At 44.6% G+C, this 19,624-nt stretch overlaps 1 protein-coding gene across 3 annotated transcripts in view; it reads right to left on the bottom strand.

Moving 5' to 3' along the window:
• PDZD2 (PDZ domain containing 2) overlaps positions 1–19,624 on the bottom strand; it is a 301,267-nt gene that overhangs the window by 98,982 nt on the left and 182,661 nt on the right. For all 3 annotated transcript variants that reach the window (XM_040421009.1, XM_040421011.1, XM_040421010.1), the window contains one exon: positions 4,918–5,347. In XM_040421009.1, the coding sequence (XP_040276943.1) occupies positions 4,918–5,347 (430 nt within the window). The remainder of the gene's footprint in view (positions 1–4,917; positions 5,348–19,624) is intronic.

Below are 19,624 nucleotides of genomic sequence, written 5' to 3'. Positions count from 1 at the left end.
CCCCATGCTTGCTATGCCTCAACATATTGTGCCAACTGCCCCCTTCCACAGTTTCCCCCATGTACCATGCCAGCTGTGTCCTCATGTGTTTTGGCAGCTGCCCCCTTGTACAGTTTTCCCCATTTATTGTGCCCGTTATACTTCCTAGTAGGGATCGACCGATTATCGGAAGTACCGATATTATCGGCCGATATTCAGGATTTTGTACATTATCGGTATCGGCATCTAACCTTGCCGATATACCAATAATGCGTATAAAGCGAATACTAGGGAGCGCTTCCATTATGGAAGTGTGCACTAGGATGCATTAGGTGCCGGGAACAGGGAAGAAGCGCAGCAAGCGCTTCCGATACTCACCCTCGCTGGTCTTCTTTGATGAGGCCTGCACTGCACTGTCCTGACCCCGTACAAAGTGAGGACATAGTGGGCGCACTATGTCCTGACACTGCACGCTGTCAGGTGACAGTGCAGAGCGGGCCGAAGAACACAGGGGAGCGAGACGCCGGATCCGGAGATGAAGAGGAGCCGCGGCGCAGGAGAGGTGAGGATTTTTTTTTTTTTTTATTCATCTGAGGTCTGATAGGGGTTAAAAAAGATCTGATCTGAGGTCTGATAGGAGTTAATAATGGTCTGATCTGAGGTCTGATAGGGGTTAATAATGGTCTGATCTGAGGTCTGATAGGAGTTAATAATAGTCTGATCTGAGGTCTGATAGGGGTTAATAATGGTCTGATCTGAGGTCTGATAGGGGTTAATAAAGGTCTGATCTGAGGTCTGATAGGAGTTAATAATGGTCTGATCTGAGGTCTGATAGGGGTTAATAAAGGGCTGATCTGAGGTCTGATAGGGGTTAATAAAGGGCTGATCTGAGGTCTGATAGGGGTTAATAATGGTCTGATCTGAGGTCTGATAGGAGTTAATAAAGGGCTGATCTGAGGTCTGATAGGGGTTAATAATGGTCTGATCTGAGGTCTGATAGGGGTTAATAAAGGTCTGATCTGAGGTCTGATAGGAGTTAATAATGGTCTGATCTGAGGTCTGATAGGGGTTAATAAAGGGCTGATCTGAGGTCTGATAGGGGTTAATAAAGGGCTGATCTGAGGTCTGATAGGGGTTTATAATGGGCTGATCTGAGGTCTGATAGGAGTTAATAAAGGGCTGATCTAAGGTCTGATAGGGGTTAATAATGGTCTGATCTGAGTTCTGATAGGGGTTAATAATGGTCTGATCTGAGTTCTGATAGGGGTTAATAAAGGTCTGATCTGAGGTCTGATAGGAGTTAATAATGGTCTGATCTGAGGTCTGATAGGGGTTAATAAAGGGCTGATCTGAGGTCTGATAGGGGTTAATAAAGGGCTGATCTGAGGTCTGATAGGGGTTAATAAAGTCAGTGAGGAGGGGGGGATGGCGTGGAAATTGGCATTTGGCACTAGTATATTATAAATGTAAATTATAAATTGACTACCAACTAAGGGCTTTATTATTTTATAATTTACATTTATAATATACTAGTGCCAAATGCAAATTTCCACCACCTCAGTGACTACCAAATAATATAATATATATTATAATATATAAAATATCGGTATAAATTATCGGCTATCGGCCTGAAAGTTCACAGATTATCGGTATCGGCTCTAAAAAATCAATATCGGTCGATCCCTACTTCCTAGTACTGTTCCTCTTGCGCCGTCCTACACATCCAGGATTCAGGTCTGACTAGGAGGAAATAAGGTGGTGGCTTTCTGTGACTTGAATGGGTCAGGGACACCATGAACGGGGCAGCCTCTTGGCACCATGTCCCATACCAACCCCAAGGTCTGCTTCTCGTACAGTCACACATACTGGACTATATAGAATCGTATGTTTTCACCAGGGGTCAGTCCGACAAATGGTTTCATGTCATGAGATTGATCTGGGTGGATACTGGAGTAAACCATCGATACGAGCCCTGGCGGCAGACCTTGCCGTGTTTACTTCATGTATTTGCAGACTATCTGAATATTTGGGGAAAATTAGTCAAAAGTGACGTTTCAATCTAAATGTTTATGAGCTCGAGGGCGATCCACTGAAGGGTCTGGATTGTATTTTCAGGTCATGACTTTCTTGGTAAATTCAATAGAAATATATTAACGTGTATCACATTAAAAGCTGCTGGTAGGAGAATTTACTCCTGTAATAACACAAATCACCAGTATATAGAAGTCCTGGAGCCGTCACGTTATTAACCCCATAAGAATGCAGCTATTTTCGGCCTCAAAAGGGGTAATCCATGACCAGAAAAAATAAAAAGTTCTGCTATTTATTCCAGAAACAGCGCCACATCTGTTCAATGGCTGTGTCTGGTATTGCAGCTCATCCCTATTTAAGTGTATGGCAGCGAAGTGCAATATCAGATCCAGCCCACGGACAGCCTCTGGCCCTTTAAAGACACTGCAGTTTCTTTTCGTTTATTCACCACTACGTTCTTAGTGACATAATCCGCAGAACAAGTTATATTTTTAATGGCACCATTTTGGGGGTTCATATTAGTGTATAGCCTTTTTTATTTTTTATCGTTTTTTTGGGGGGGGGGGGGGGGGGGGGTGAAAAAAAACCCAGCAATTATGTCACTGATTTTTGGGATAAATACTTACAGCATTGACCATGCATTATAAATGATGTGTTAACTTTATGTTGACTCCTGTGCCCGCGCCATTCTCAGACCTGTGACAAGAGGAGCCGTCGCCGACTCCGACATGTCTGTTTTAGTAACCACTTGCTTTCCCCCCATATAACAATAATTCTGGAGCATCTGTTCTTATGACTCTTTGTTGTGCCATTCCTCTATTATCCCTGCTAGAAGTTGTGAATGAAATAAAGGTCCAGATGGGTGATACCAGTTGGGGTTGTGTCCCTGAACGGTGTGCCACTCTCCAATCAGTGCTGGTGGTGCCAGTCTGTGCAGGGACACAACCCCAACTGGTAACACCGAATTGGACCTTCGTTGCAAAGTGCTAGTAATTCATTCATAACTTCTAACAGGAATAATAAAGAATTATTGGGCCATAAGAATAGATGCTCTGGACATTTCAGTAGAGGTTACAGAACAGTACCAGCACCATTAAAGGGGTTTTGCGGTGAGATCCTCACCTGTCAAGAGGATAGGTCATCAATATCTAAAGACCAGAAAACCCCTTTGATGTATGTATGTGGCATAAAAAACATTAATTTCTAAGCTGGCCATAAACAGCTGAACCTACAGATTTTGGTGGGACCAGCGGACCATCTAATGTATGGCTGCGCCCAATTTACTCCTGACAGCAGATCTCGGGGGGAATGAAGGATCAGGCAGTTGAATTTCAACATGCCCAATCCTTTGTTTTCCTCTTCCCCTTTAAAACACATGCTTGTTCTGCCAAGCCGGGTATACATGTGTATTGGGGAAGGGGGCAGGGAGACATTGCTGTTGGCTGTACAGTACAAGCATTTTGCTGAAATGTATGGTCCCGGTATTTATTTGCTGCTGTTAGACTATGAGAACTTTATGCATTAGGCTTTAAAATAAGCAACTTTACAAAAATTTGTGTCTCTAGCTCCTAGGCAGTCCTATAGGTCTCCATGGTTACAGACTACAGACGAACTCTGTGTAGTCTGACCCCTGCAGTCATCCTCCCTTCCATCTGCCCGTCTTCTGAATGTACAGTACAGACCAAAAGTTTGGACACACCTTCTCATTCAAAGAGTTTTCTTTATTTTTATGACTATGAAGGCATCAAAACTATGAATTAACACATGTGGAATTATATACATAACAAACAAGTGTGAAACAACTGAAAATATGTCATATTCTAGGTTCTTCAAAGTAGCCACCTTTTGCTTTGATTACTGCTTTGCACACTCTTGGCATTCTCTTGATGAGCTTCAAGAGGTAGTCCCCTGAAATGCTCTTCCAACAGTCTTGAAGGAGTTCCCAGAGATGCTTAGCACTTGTTGGCCCTTTTGCCTTCACACTGCGGTCCAGCTCACCCCAAACCATCTTGATTGGGTTCAGGTCCGGTGACTGTGGAGGCCAGGTCATCTGGCGCAGCACCCCATCACTCTCCTTCATGGTCAAATAGCCCTTACTTTCAAAGTTTTCCCAATTTTTAGGCTGACTGACTGAACTTCAATTCTTAAAGTAATGATGGCCACTCGTTTTTCTTTACTTAGCTGCTTTTTTCTTGCCATAATACAAATTCTAACAGTCTATTCAGTAGGACTATCAGCTGTGTATCCACCTGACTTCTCCTCAACGCCTCTGATGGTCCCAACCCCATTTATAAGGCAAGAAATCCCACTTATTAAACCTGACAGGGCACACCTGTGAAGTGAAAACCATTTCAGGGGACTACCTCTTGAAGCTCATCAAGAGAATGCCAAGAGTGTGCAAAGCAGTAATCAAAGCAAAAGGTGGCTACTTTGAAGAACCTAGAATATGACATATTTTCAGTTGTTTCACACTTGTTTGTTATGTATATAATTCCACATGTGTTAATTCATAGTTTTGATGCCTTCAGTGTGAATCTACAATTTTTATAGTCATGAAAATAAAGAAAACTCTTTGAATGAGAAGGTGTGTCCAAACTTTTGGTCTGTACCGTATGTTACCACATGTAGCAGGGTATTCTGCGTACAGAATATGAACTAGTAGGGGACGCTGGGAGATGTGAGCTCAGAGTTTCCAAGAATGCAGCTAAGGACGAGTACAGGACAAGAAAAGCTAAGTATTACTCAACACTGTATGCAGATTATACCTGGATGTAAATGGGAACAAGGTGTTCAGTAACCCTTGGGTGTAAAGTTACTACATCGTTCAGGTGCTACACATCAGCAGCAGATTGTGTCTGTTCTGAGCTTTTGTTATGCAGTTTCATAAGAATAAGTTAATATATGTACCTGAGTGAAGCAATCGGTTGGTTTCGAGGCAGTCCTTGCGGCGCTTGACACACGGTACTCAAATCTGTCCTCGTCATAACTGCTGTGAGAGTCCTCTCTGGTGTGACCCCCTCTTCTAGTGGTCTCCTCATCACAACGTTCTCCATCAACCTCCATAGGCGAACAATGCCCATTTTCATGAATGCCCTCCTGTCCTCCTTTACTCTCCTTGCCGTCTTTGGCCAAAGTCTTTGAGATGACTCCAAATTTCCTGGTTCTTTTTCCATTTTGTATCGCCCTAATGCTTGGCTGTGAGGTAGAACTTGTTGCTTTGGGTTCACAGGTATTGGCATGGCCACTATTGGAAGGAGGAAGAGGAGCTTTGCGTTTAATGCGCCGTAACATGATCAAGTAGATGAATCCGCCATTCCAGCACTGCTCAGCCAGGTAACTACAATAAGAAACGGCACTAAATTAATTTTTTTTTTTTTATTGGTGTATTTCGGTATTAATCAAAACAGAAGTCTATAAGGGGTTAAACAGAAGTTTATAAGGGGTTAAACTAGTGGATACAAAGACCTCCTATTAAACAGCTCAGAGAACCAGAATTTGCTGGAACTGTGTACTATTCCTGGCTTCAAGCTGAAAAGGAGTTTGGGGAGGAGCATTGTGACTAGAATGCTCCTCCCAAAGTCCTTTTCAGCTAAATGCCAGGCATAACAAGCAGTCTCTCCAAACTAGGAGCTGTATAATAGGATCCATTTGCACTTATTTGTTGTGGGCATTTTACAGCTCCGGACATTAGAGCCCAGTTCACACTTGCAGCTTTGGGACAGTTTTTCCATGCAAAAAATAAATAAAACAAGAAGCATGGAGAGAGGGATGGAGCAATGAGCATTAGGCTGGGGCTACAGGGCGATCTTAGCTGTCGCATGACCATAGTCCATTGTGCACTGAATGGAGTCACAGTGCAACTCAAAAATTGATGCAACCACAAATCTTGTATCCAGACCTTCAGCCAAGTCTTGTATCAATTATAGCAAAATCCCAAATAAAAACAAACTTCATTAATAAGAAATGACTTTATAAGCAAGTTACATATTGTACAATCCTAGGAGACAAACGGCATCGTTTTTCTATTACTCATGTATACATGTGACACGTCCTGGTTCTGTCCCGACACGTCGAGAATGGCTCCAAAATATGAAAATATTTTTCCCTTATTTCCTGTTTACTCTTATTTCAGCCACACGCGTTTCAGGATTAATCAGTCATACACCAGCAGATGGAAAGTCTTTCATCTGCTTCATCCTAGTAAATAAAAACTTTCTTTATTGCTCCAATGCATCTAAAAACTTAGCAAATCGTCTACCAGCAAAATATACTACATTTTTTCGTATACAGCTCCTACGCAGCCCTATGTGTCTTCAAGGATATAGATATAGAACTTCTGAGACAGAAAGTAAAACAGACAGGACTTTGTCTCCCATCAAAAATAACTGAAACTTGATGGAACTGACGCAAACTGAGCACAACTGATACTACAACCCATTCAAACAAAAATGGGCTAAAACCGATCAGTTTTTCTCCAATTCCTCGGACGCAGATGTGAACTCAGCCTTAGGGCTCATGCGCACAAACGTATTTTCTTTCCGTGTGTGTTTTTTTTATTGCAGACAATATGTGGAACCATTCATTTCAATAGGTCCGCAAAAAAAAAACGGAAGTTACTCCGTGTGCATTCCATTTCCGTATGTCTGTTCCACAAAATAATAGAACATGTCCTAATTTATTGTATACATTACCGACAAGGACGGGACTGTTCTATTAGGAGCCAGCTGTTCCATTCCACAAAATATGGAATGCACATGGACGTGTGTGTGTGTGTGTGTGTGTGTGTGTGTGTGTGTATATATATATATATATATATACACACACACATACACTAGCAGAAGGACCCGGCTTTGCACTGGTATATTTCATTTGATAATTGTGTGTGTCATCAAAAGATATCAACAGTATCCCCCATAACAGTGACCTCTACAGCACCCGTCCCTTTAACAGTGACTGCCCCAGTATCCTGTTCCCTTAACAGTGACCCCGCTCTCTTAACAGTGACCTCACAGTACCCTGCTGCCTTAACAATGACCTCCACAGAAGTTGCCCCTTTAATAGTGGCCCCTGCCCCCTAGATAGTGACCTCCACAGCGGCCTGCCCCTTTAAAAGTGACCTCCACAGTGTCCGCCCCTTTAACAGTGACCTCCACAGCAGCTGCCCCTTTAATAGTGGCCCCTGCCCCCTTAACAGTGACCTCCACAGCACCCTGCCCCTTTAATGCTAGGGCTATATGACGACATGTGTCACGCGATATCTCAACAATTTTTATAATGATAGGCTATGGTGTCGCACTGCGACATGCGACTGCAACACGACAGTTGCAAAAAATCCACCCAAGATCACTGGGTCGCAGTATGTTGCAGGTCTCAGTGCAACACCATAGACTATTATTATAAAAATTGTCGTGCAACATCAATGTTGCACGACACATGTAGCAGTGTAGTTGTGCCCTATGTGTCCTGCAACTTATTGTCGCGCGACACATGTCGTCGTGTAGCCCTAGCCTAAAGCTGACCTACAGCAGTGAAGAAAAATATTTCAGTGTACAGGGTGGGCCATTTATATGGATACACCTTAATAAAATGGGAATGGTTGGTGATATTAACTTCCTGTTTGTGGCACATTAGCATATGTGAGGGGGGAAACTTTTCAAGATGGGTGGCGACAATGGCGGCCATTTTGAAGTCGACCGTTTTGAATCCAACTTTTGTTTTTTCAATAGGAAGAGGTTCATGTGACACATCAAACTTATTGGGAATTTCACAAGAAAAACAATGGTGTGCTTGGTTTTAATGTAACTTTATTCTTTCATGAGTTATTTACACGTTTCTGACCACTTATAAAATGTGTTCAATGTGCTGCCCATTGTGTTGGATTGTCAATGCAACCCTCTTCTCCCACTCTTCACACACTGATAGCAACACCGCAGGAGAAATGCTAGCACAGGCTTCCAGTATCCGTAGTTTCAGGTGCTGCACATCTTGTATCTTCACAGCATAGACGATTGCCTTCAGATGATACAAGATGTGCAGCACCTGAAACTACGGATACTGGAAGCCTGTGCTAGCATTTCTCCTGCGGTGTTGCTATCAGTGTGTGAAGAGTGGGAGAAGAGGGTTGCATTGACAATCCAACACAATGGGCAGCACATTGAACACATTTTGTAAGTGGTCAGAAACTTGTAAATAACTCATGAAAGGATAAAGTTACGTTAAAACCAAGCACACCATTGTTTTTCTTGTGAAATTCCCAATAAGTTTGATGTGTCAAATGACCCTCTTCCTATTGAAAAAACAAAAGTTGGATTCAAAATGGCCGACTTCAAAATGGCCGCCATGGTCACCACCCATCTTGAAAAGTTTCCCCCCTCACATATACTAATGTGCCACAAACAGGAAGTTAATATCACCAACCATTCCCATTTTATTAAGGTGTATCCATATAAATGGCCCACCCTGTAGTTTAGCTATTGACTGGTGCTTGAGATTGTGCTGTGACTTCCTGCTGGGAGAGAGGAAGAGAGAGCTACAGTACTTCAATCATAGTTTGGACTCACACAGGACTGACCTTATAGATTAAAAAAAATGCCAAGAAGAAAAAGTTATCAAACTCTAATAATGACATTAGATTCTGGATCACCCTTAAGAACACAGGGTATTTCTAGGTGCCTCCCTTGTCTGTTGGCCCTACGCACCCATGAGAAAAGGGTGGTGGAGATTTACAGAAACTAGTGCAACTAAATAGAGAGGTCGAGCGCAATAGCTTTTTGGAACATCTTAAACATATAAAGAAGCAATCTGATTGGTCGCTACACACAGTTCTTCTACTTTTTCCCTGCCCCATTTTATTTTTTGGTTTCTGTAGATTGAAGAACATCTCCTAGAGCCTCCAGACATTGACTCCAGGGCTCCCGAAACAGTTAGCACCTCTGCAGCACCAACATCTGCATTCCCTCATGTAAATTGGGCAGTGAATGGGATCCGTAAATGAAGGCGTCCTTTATCCTACAACTACTCCTTTATAACACATGCTACGTTTGTTCTGTTCTTTCTCAAGTCCAGTTCTATTCCCAAGGTCGTCTTCGTTTGCGGAAATGGTACATTTTTCCATCTGACAGACTTGACATGACCTATGTAGAAGGCAGATAAAAGGAGTTCTAGCGAGTCCGATGACTTTGAGAATGTCGTAAAATTCCTGTACAGTGGGGGCAATTACCCAAAAGTCCTCCGTACATTTAACCTGATCCTGAGAGGTCCTCAACGAGACTCCAGACGTCCTCATTAACATTAAGGCTTTCCAAAGTCATGGTACAGATAAGCCTCATACATTTTCACAGCGACTGTTCGGACTGAACACCCAGCCCCCCAATATCTATAGTCCATGGCTTGTACTATATGAAGACACCGCTGAAAACATCAGTGATCACCTGGCATATATATTTGGTCACAAAACGGTTAATTTTGTGACAGTGAATCACATCGTTATGTTACCCATGTGTAGCTCAAAGGCCTCATGACGCCCAGTTTTGGGGGCTGACCACCAAATATGGGGATTTGATTGGCACTTCTGGCAGGGGTGCACCCAGCCTTTCTGCTGCCTGAGGTGAAAATTTAAACTGCGCCCCACCCCTCCAGCCCTACTGTTTAAGGCCTCATGCACACGACCGTATGTATTTTGCGGTCCGCAAAAAACACGGATGACGTCCGTGTTCATTCCGTATTTTGCAGAGCGGAACAGCTGGCCCCTAATAGAACAGAGCGGACAATAATAGGACATGTTCTATTTTTTGGCGGAATGGAAATACGGACATACGGAAACGGAATGCACACAGAGTAACTTCCGTTTTTTTTTGCCGACCCATTGAAATGAATGGTTCCGTATACGCAAAAAAAAAAAAAAAAACAGGACGGACACGGAAAGAAAAATACATTCGTGTGCATGAGGCCTAAGGCATATTCCTAAGGCCCTGCCACTGCCCTCACTTGTCTCTAGGTCTTGCCGCCTGAGGCACTTGCCTCACCTGGCCTCATTGGTGGTGCGCCCCTGACTTCTGGTTAGCAAGAGCAAATTTGATAATTATCGATGAAATACTCTTAAAACCTGGTGAATAATGGGATTGACAAACAAGACTAACGAATGATAATATTTTCTGGAATCACTCAGAAGACGAGGAGGGAAGCTGCAGAGAAATCAAACTGCCTGCAGCAGATCAACCTGCGTACGACTTGCAACAGAACAACCTACAGACGACTTTGACAACCTATGGACATAAGTTTACCATTAGGCACCAGGGACAACTACGGGGAATAAGTAGGACTTCTTACAAACAGGCTGGAAACATTGCTTTAAAGGCATTTTCAGCAATTAAAAAACTGCTCAATATCAGATTGTAGGGTCAGACTCCCAGCACCCCTGCTGTTCAGTACTCATCATAGCACCTCAAGCACAGCGCCATACATTGTATAGTGGCTGTGCTTGGTATTGCTGCCCAAGCCTATTCACTTGAATGTGACAGAGCTGCACCTAAGCCGTGTCACTGATGAACATGACATCACGGGCCTAGGAAGAGGCTGCAGCCTTCAATGGAGCCTTCAATGGAGGATCCTACGGTCAGTCACTTGCCACTAGGGTCTATTTCTTTGACTCAAAAACCTGTTAAACTTTATTAATGATATAGGGGAACCCTAGTCTGACACTGTGTGGCCCCTTTAAACAGCTGATTGGTGGGGGTGCCGGAAGTTGGACCCCCACTGATCCGATATTGACAACCTACCCTGAGAATAGGTCATCAATATTTTACTCCCAGAAAATTCCTTACACATTAGATAAATGTCGGCTGACTATGGACTCGCCGACCATCTAATGTGTAGGGGCCGCTGGATTTCAACATGCCTGATCCGGCTCCGAGGAGCAAGTCAATGCCACTGGCTTTCTCCAGTCTACCAGAACACACACATTCTGCACTATTTTGTCCGGTAAAGCTCCAGGTTCCCATATGGAAAACTGGCAAACCCCATTATAGTTAAATGGATGACGGAGTTAATATAGTCATATGACGGATCTGACTCTGCTGTTTTGCTTGTATTTCTGTTCCTAGAACAGCACCCATGTGAACGAAGCCTAAGGGTAAATGCACACGTTCAGGATTTATGTGCGGACAATCCTCACAGAAATCTGCAGGTGTTCGCAGGGAAATCCGTGCGGTCAATCCGCATCAATCGGTACGGATTTGCATGCGGATTTTCCGTATGCGAATTTTACTGTCCCCATTGAAGTGAATGGAGAAAATCTGGACAGGAAATCTAAAATAAATTGACATTTTAAAATCCGCGTGGAAAAAATCTGCATCATGTGCATGAGAGTTTCAAATTCTCATAGAATACAATGTACATGAACTACGGTGTGGATTTTCCGCACGCAATCCTGATTGTGTGCATTTAGCCTAAAAGTGCTGTGTCCAGTATGTCTGAAGTAGATGATAAAGTGGCCAACCCCTCTAAGGGCTCATTCACACGACCGTGGTTTTGGTCCGCGTCCGTGCCGCATTTTTTGCAGCTCGGGTGCGGACCCATTCACTTCAATGGGGCCGCAAAAGATGAGGACACCACTCCGCGGACAAGAATAGGCATTTCTATAATGGGCCTCCTGTTCCGTTCCGCAAATTGCAAAAGGCACACGGGCGGCATCCGTGTTTTGCGGATCCGCAATTTGCGGACCGCAAAACACGGCACGGTCGTGTGAATGAGCCCTAACACTGTATTACACTGGTTTCGTAGTAACAACAAGCTTTTGTAGTAACTCTCGGTAGCGATCATTTATCTAGCAGTCTAATACTGCCGCCGATTGCCCAATGAAAATTCCAAATCTTTTGACAGGTTAAAAAATGATCGTTTGTAGGCGGCAGATTGTGCTGGGTAATCACGATCTGCTACCGGAAAACAATGATTCAGTATAGGGATGAGCGATGGCATAACGATCGCTCCTCCCTATACTAAGGAGGAGATCGCTGTATGTAATTGCACTAGTCTCCTCCGCTAGCGAGCAGACGATTGCCAGGAAAGGAACGCTTCCTTCTCAACAATCGCCTGTTAAATCAAAATGTCTGATACACCCTTTAGTCACCAAGATGCAAATCAGCGCAAAGAATGAATGTGAAGATAGGTAGGTAAGCGGGGAAATAACCAAACATAGGAAAACAAACAGAACAAATGACTAGGCCCAAAAGCTAGAAAGAAAAGGGTCACCTCATAGTGATCCCTAAAAGTTTTCCCTAAACTGCTGTGCCCATGTGCATAACCTAATGGTGGATATGCACATGCCCTCGTGCCTTAAAGGGGTTATCCCATCTTTTGATGTCTGCTTAATTGTGTAGTTTTTGACACAAGTATTAACTTACCCAATATAAGTGATTACCCATTCGTCCTCCCTTCTTATATATTTGACATTCTTTTTTAGCATTGTTTACAGCCGGTTGTTATTGGTTACAGCCACCCCAGCGACATCGGAGCATTGGCCGCGCTTGCACGCTATCCTCTTCTTTTTTTTCCCCGCAGCCCGACCTGACTCTCGGGCTTGCGCATTTTCGCGCAGGCGCGTTGGATTTCTGTCATTCGTCCTTTTTTTTTTTATAGAACTCTCTGCGCCTGCGTGCTTGTTAGTTCTCCTGCGCGAATGATTTCCTGCTCACACGGGAGCGCGCACGCCAGGCAAGTAGGCGGAGTCTGTAGATCAGCAGACCGCTGAACCTGCTGTCAGTCATAAGAAATCTAAACGCCCCCTGACTGAGCAGTTTAGCGAACATGAGAGAGCAGCCACGGCATGGAAAAGAGAAGGTGGGATAACCCCTTTAACCTATACACCCTGGGCAAACCCTAAGCTGTAGGGAAAAGGGAAGAGGCAACCTGCTTCTTCAAACCCGGAGGAAGCAAGCGTCTCCCTAGAGGCCTAGATAAAAGACACAATGGGAAATAACATATCTTGAGCAGAGCTGGAGCAGACGATCCACCACACACCCAGAGCTTAAATAAATAGCCTCACTAACAATCAAACCCAGTACACCTGAGGGAAGGTGGATCCAGCTCAAAACAAACCAAGAAGTCAGACATGTGCAGCGCCAGCCAGTCTGACAGACCTCCGCACATTCACAGGGCAAGGCGTGACAATGAATGGATAAAGTCAGCTCTGCTACATCTACACATTCCAGCAGCGTCCAGCTAATCTTCCTGCAGGTACAGGACACATCCAGAGCCCAGGCTAATGCCATCTATTTATTAGGAGAGATAAGATCCAGTGGCCACTTATCTCATTCGTGTAAGTGGATTATGAAGGTGCCCCCAGCGCCGCCGCCGAGCAGTCATTACCAGGACAGGAGGCTTCAGGGATTCCCTTTCAGCAATCTGATAACATTTGTTTGTCCTTTCCTTTTTCCTCTCGAGACTCGTCGACCGGAATGAGGAGAATGTGTGCTATGTGGAAATCACAGCGTTTACTTTCTACATTTGTACAGCGGCGATGAGGATGTGATATAGAAATGGTTTGTGCACGTTCACAGAAACTACCTTCCTCCAGAAACTCTGCCACATCTGTCCGTGGGTTGTGTCTGGTATCGCACCTCCATTGGAGTGAATAGGACAGAGCTGCAATACCACAAGTAACCTGTGGGAAAGTGTGGCGCTGTTTTTGGAAGAAAAAAAAAAGCAAGCCTTTTTCTATTCTTGTACAATCTCTATACACCCATAGGGAGGCTAAAATGTTTTCCACCTATGAACAACAGCTTGAAGTGGATGTAAGGAACTTAAATAACCATAAACTATCCCCAGGATAGGACATTAATCTCTGATTGGTGGGGACCTGACTCCGGACACCCCTGTCGATCAACTGTTAGAAGGGGCTGTGGCAAGTACTATGGCCTCTTCCTTGCCTATGAATCCCATCCATCATAGACATGACCATTCTGCAATACCAAACACCGCCATTATACTATGTACGGCGCTGTGTCTGGCACAAGAGCCTGCAACACCTGCCTGAGTGGGCTCGCCACCCTCTCCCCATTCCCATCGCTGCAGGGAGAGCCACAGCTTTTGGTGATGAATATCCCTTAAAGGGGTTGTCCCATTAAAAATATTCTATATTTCTATATTTTTCAAGCCAGCACCTGGATCTGAATACTTTTTGTAACTGGATTTAAATAACAATTTAGTACAGCCACTGGATTATTCAATAAAATGTATCTGTGCAGCGCCACCTGCTATTTGTTCTCTCCCTTATTTCTCTGTCCACCTTAGTAACCTCTGTGAGGTGGTCGCACACGCTCAGTTCCATCCTTCAACTGCCACCAGACGTATCTAATGCTAGCGGTTGTGACAGTTACAGGAAGAGGGCTGCAGCGGAAAGGAGACACCCTGTGAGCGGTCATAGGAAGAGAGCTGCAACAGAAAGGACACGCTCCCTGAGAAAGGACACGCCCCCTGAACTGCCAACCTAAAGAGAATCTATAAGCGCAATTGGAAAAATGAATGTGGAGATCTCTGGACCCATGTGAGGTACAGGGCCGGTTCTAGCTTTGTTAGGCCTCATGTACACGACTGTATGTATTTTGCGGTCCACAAAAAACTGATTCGCAAAAAAATACGGATCACCTCCATGTGCTTTACGTATTTTGAGGAACGGAACAGCTGGCCCCTAATAGAACAGTCCTATCCTTGTCCGTAATGCGGACAATAATAGGACATGTAATATTGTTTTGCAGAACGGACTTACGGACATACGGAAATGGAATGCACATGGAGTAACTTCCGTTTTTTTTGTTTTTTTTTTGCGGACCCATTGAAATGAATGGTTCCATATGCATTCCGCCCAAAAAAACTGAACGGACACGGAAAGAAAATACGCTCATGTGCATGAGCCCTTAGAAACAGATTTTCGTGTACTTTATGATTTCTGATTTTAGTTTTTTACATTAATCATGGCATAACCCCTTAAATCTATATAGCACAGTACACTACATTAACTTTTTGGCTGGGGTAGGGACTACAGATGTAGTAAAATCCAGCAGGTTACAGTCCATGCTGGTGTCCCTCTCTGAGGCTCAGTGATCCCTCTGGCTTCTTTCCGACATATTTGTAAGACAGGTGACTAATGAGGATGATGCACCAGAGATACTTTCCCGGCTTCCCGAAACACCATCACTGCTGCTGACAAGCCTTTTCCTGTTATGTTCCTCTCCCTGCACACGGGTGTGAACTCAAGTTTCATGAAGAGGTGTAACCTCAAGAATTTAGGCCCCAATGCAAAATCTGTAGCAGCTGCTATGGGGGCCTTTAAAAGGCAGCCACCTCTGGATGGTCCTACCCTCTCTGCTCCTGGATGGCGAGAACCTGGGCAGCCATGTGGGTGAATAGCGAACCCGAAGAGGTAAAAACACCAATTTTGATCTTCGCTATGGGGCCTTCGCTAGGAAAAGGAGATGGTGAGTGACCAAGAACCAAGTCCTGCTGTCCTAAGCAATTAAGGTGAATGGTGGTGTTAATATGAACCGGGAAAGGGCTAAATTTTAAATTATGGTAATGGGCCCCTCTCGGTTTCGACCACGGACCTGTTCACCTGCGGACCCCAAGCCACAAACATTCTTTGAGAGGACAATCCCAAAAAACAGGCTGCAGAAGGAACGGGGCTCTGCCGAAAAGTAGGAGATTTGAGGGGAATCCTGGGGGCGAGGCTTAAGGGGGTTATACCATATTTGATGTAAAAATGGAAAATCAGACATCATATAGGACATGACAATCTCTAACAAAGCTAGAACCAGCCCTGTACCTCACATGGATCCAGAGATCTCCCCATTCATTGCTCCAATTGCTCTGCTAGATTATCTTCAGCCTGGCAGCTCAGGGGCATGTCCTTTCTGCTGCAGCTCAGGAGGCGTGTCCTTTCTGCTGCAGCTCGGGGGGGGTGTCCTTTCTGCTGCAGCTCAGGAGGCGTGTCCTTTCAGCTGCAGCTCAGGAGGCGTGTCCTTTCAGCTGCAGCTCAGGAAGCGTGTCCTTTCAGCTGCAGCTCAGGAGGCGTGTCCTTTCTGCTGCAGCTCAGGAGGCGTGTCCTTTCTGCTGCAGCTCAGGAGGCAAGTCCTTTCTGCTGCAGCTCAGGAGGCAAGTCCTTTCTGCTGCAGCTCAGGAGGCAAGTCCTTTTTGTGTTCGACCACCTCAGTGAGATGGAGAAAAAAAAACAAGGAAAAGGACAAACAGCAGGTGGCGCTATACAGATACATTATACTGAATAGCTCACTGGCTATACTAAATATCTAATTACATGCAATTACAAAAGTATTCAGATCCAGGTGCTGGTATGAAAAATGTAGAATATACTTTGTGACGCAACCCCTATAAATGTTCTGATTTTAAATTTTAAATGTTTTATGTATGGCTTCTATCCTGGCAGAAAAAAAAGGCTCAAAAACCACATCCGCTACTCATTTCCCCCCATGTCTGCTTTCAAGTGACAGTAGTGAAGACCCCATCTAGACGAGACTATTGAGGAAGCTAGCATAGACTATTTTTCTGCAATTCTCCTCAGCTCCTAAACCCAGAACCCGCAGGACAATCCGTCCTCTAGGATCAGAACTTGAAATATCCTCTTTACGTATCAGCGTTGTTTCCAAGGATCGGGGCCAGATCTACAGGGAAATTGAAATAACCCGCAATTACAGACAAGAGGGAGTTTATTGGAAGCTCCTCACAAGGTTTATGTTTACTCCTCCGCCTGTCTATGGGAAAATACATTTCATGTGATGTTCTAGTTTGCACCAAAACAGAAGTGACTTTCATGTATATTTTATGAGTCAGATCGGCCCGGATTGTTATGGGAGCAGGAACGGCGCTCAAAGGCTAGAGATTTACATCTGACACAGGCAAGTAATCCTGCAGACAAGGCGCAGAGTCTTAAAGGGCATCTGTCAGCAGCTTTGTCCCTATGACATCGGCTGACCTGTTACATGTGCGCTTGGCAGAGGAAGGCGTCTGTGTTGGTTTCATCTTCATCTGTGCCCGCATTGCTGAGAAAAATGATGTTTTATTATATGTAAATGAGCCTCTAGGAGCAACGGGGGCGTTGTCATTACACCTAGAGGCTCTGCTCTCTCTGCAACTGCTGTGCCCTCTCCAGTTTGATTGATAGGGCCAGGCAGGTGGGATGACATTTACACTGCCTGTTCCCGTCAATCTAAGTTTATAGGTTGCCGCAGTTGCAGAGAGAGCTGAGCCTCTAGGAGTAATGACAACGCCCCCGTTGCTCCTAGAGGCTCATTTGCATATAATAAAGCACCAATTACAAGCTGCGCCATTCACTTCTATGGGGCAGCTCATTCCTGTACACTTGAATAGAAAGGAGAAGTCCCACTGAGATGAATGGGACGGCATGTAGTTACACCGGCTCACCGCTGCGCTGTTGACGGCAAGCAAGTAAGCAAACAAGGGAAGGTTGCGCTGACATGGAGCGCAGCCTTCCCCTCGACCAGCTGATCGGCAGGGGTGCCGAGCGTTTGACCCCCACCAATCTGATATTGATGACCTATCCTGAGTATAGGGAAAACCTCTTTAAAATTTTGGACAACCCCTTTAAGAACAAGTCACATTCATTTCAATGGAAGCTTCCAGCTCTTTCTACCCCACTACATTGATATCGGCCCTGCAGGAACAACCACGCTTAAGTTTCATGTTTGGAAGGAGATGTCTTTTAAAGGAGTTGTAATACTGCCTATTTCCCCATGGTTATTTGCAGTACTAGTGCCACTAGACAATACAATTTCATGATTAAAGGGGTACTCCTCCTTAAAGCATTCATCACCTGTCCCCTATATTGGGGGTAAACACTAGGGGGCACATTTATTAACACGCCGGTCTTTATAAAGCCGTAAGCCGGCCTCTTCATAACTTCGGCGGATGTAGGACAGCTTCCGAGCTGCCGGCCCGTCCCCGACCCACAATTTTTATACCTGGCGTCAGTGGGGAGAAGTCGCGGATTGTGGCGCAACTAACCGTTATAACAATATTTGCAAAGACAGGTGCACTCTGCGGTCTTACTAAACCCTCATACTGATGTTAAAATTGAGAGATTAGCCAACCTATCCGACTGTGGAGGACATGTCTGAGCCCGCAATACACCCAAGGCCACAGGCATATTTCAGAATAATAAATGACCCCCTAGATTTACAAAATGGTGAACCGCAGACCCTCGTTTGTCCCCCTCTGTGACTATACATCAGTACGGAGGATATGTGACAACGGATACCTTATGGTACTGCTCACGCCGACGGTATAAATCAAATATGCAGTACGAAAGCGGAGAAGTGGGCCGCCTGCGATACAATATTCACGGGCCTACGCATGGAGCTGAAATAAGCTGACGAGACGGCCTCCTGCATTCTTAATACTTGGCCTATATAAGGGTCCCGTGTTTATCAGCGCAGAGCGAAAAAAAAAAAGCTTTCAATCTGAAAATAGATCAAGGCGATCCTTACATGACCTGAGCGGAGCGCGCGTGATTAATATTGATGAGAAGCGGCAGGAAGGAGAGTAACGCTCACAATCCGAGGACCAGCCTCTTCTTCTAGATGCTTCCAAAAACCATACACCGAGCAGCTCAGTGACGGAGGCTCGGACTTACAAATGGAGGTCTCTTGCCGTATACCATGCAGGAAGGAAAAAGGGTCACAAAGCCCGTTTTTGGAGCCGTGTCGAAGCTTAAATAGCAATCCCCTAAAATATGAGCTGTCCCTGCGAGAGCTGCCTATCTCGTGCGCGTGGCCATTGCCGTTCTGCAGTCCACAAACCGTGGATCTGCAAACTACAGACACCGCCCGCACTTACAGGCCCTACTGTGGAAATTAATATTCTTCTGCATAAAACGGACAAGAATACGACACGTTCTATCGTTCGCTGAATGGCTGCACAGATGCGGAGAGCACGCGGATAACATCCACTTACTGTCCGTTTTTTATCGGCACCATAAAAATGCATCATTTTCTGCGGATCGTACGCGGACCCAAAATACGGTCGTGTGCACAAGGCCTAGCAAGAAGAATTTTATTGATACAAAAGCATTACGAATGGTTATTCATGAAACTCATTACTCATTAACCCCATCAGGTCCAAAACAACCTTTGGCGCTGACATTTTTTTAATTCTTCCATTTCACCTTCTAAGAGGAATGACTTTGTACTTTTCCACAGATCTAGTTGTACAAGGGCTTGTTTTTTTCTGGAAAGACTTAGATTTTTGTTAATTGGAAGCATTCCATATAATCTATTGTGAAACTGTAAAAAATATTTAGGGGATAAAATGGGAACAAAATTAAATTCCACCATTTTTATTTATTTTTTGGGGGGTGGGGGGTGTTGTCTCTCATCATTCATGATTGACACGATTCCCTTATTCTGCTGGTCATATGATTATAGTGATATTAAAGAGGACCTTTCACCGGTCCTGACATTACAATATAAATAGCTGGCACTGTAGGGCATGTTGAGGAGATGTCCGTTCCCCCCGTTCTGGTTTCCTGCCATGTATGCTTATCCATACCAATGGTAACAGGGAAGAGGAGAGGACCGTGTTCCTCAGGGGG

This window comes from Bufo bufo, chromosome 2, assembly GCF_905171765.1.
Source record: "Bufo bufo chromosome 2, aBufBuf1.1, whole genome shotgun sequence".
Lineage (NCBI taxonomy): Eukaryota > Metazoa > Chordata > Amphibia > Anura > Bufonidae > Bufo > Bufo bufo.
Note: the sequence above shows the minus strand (reverse complement) of the source record. Positions and strands in the feature narration are given on the sequence as shown.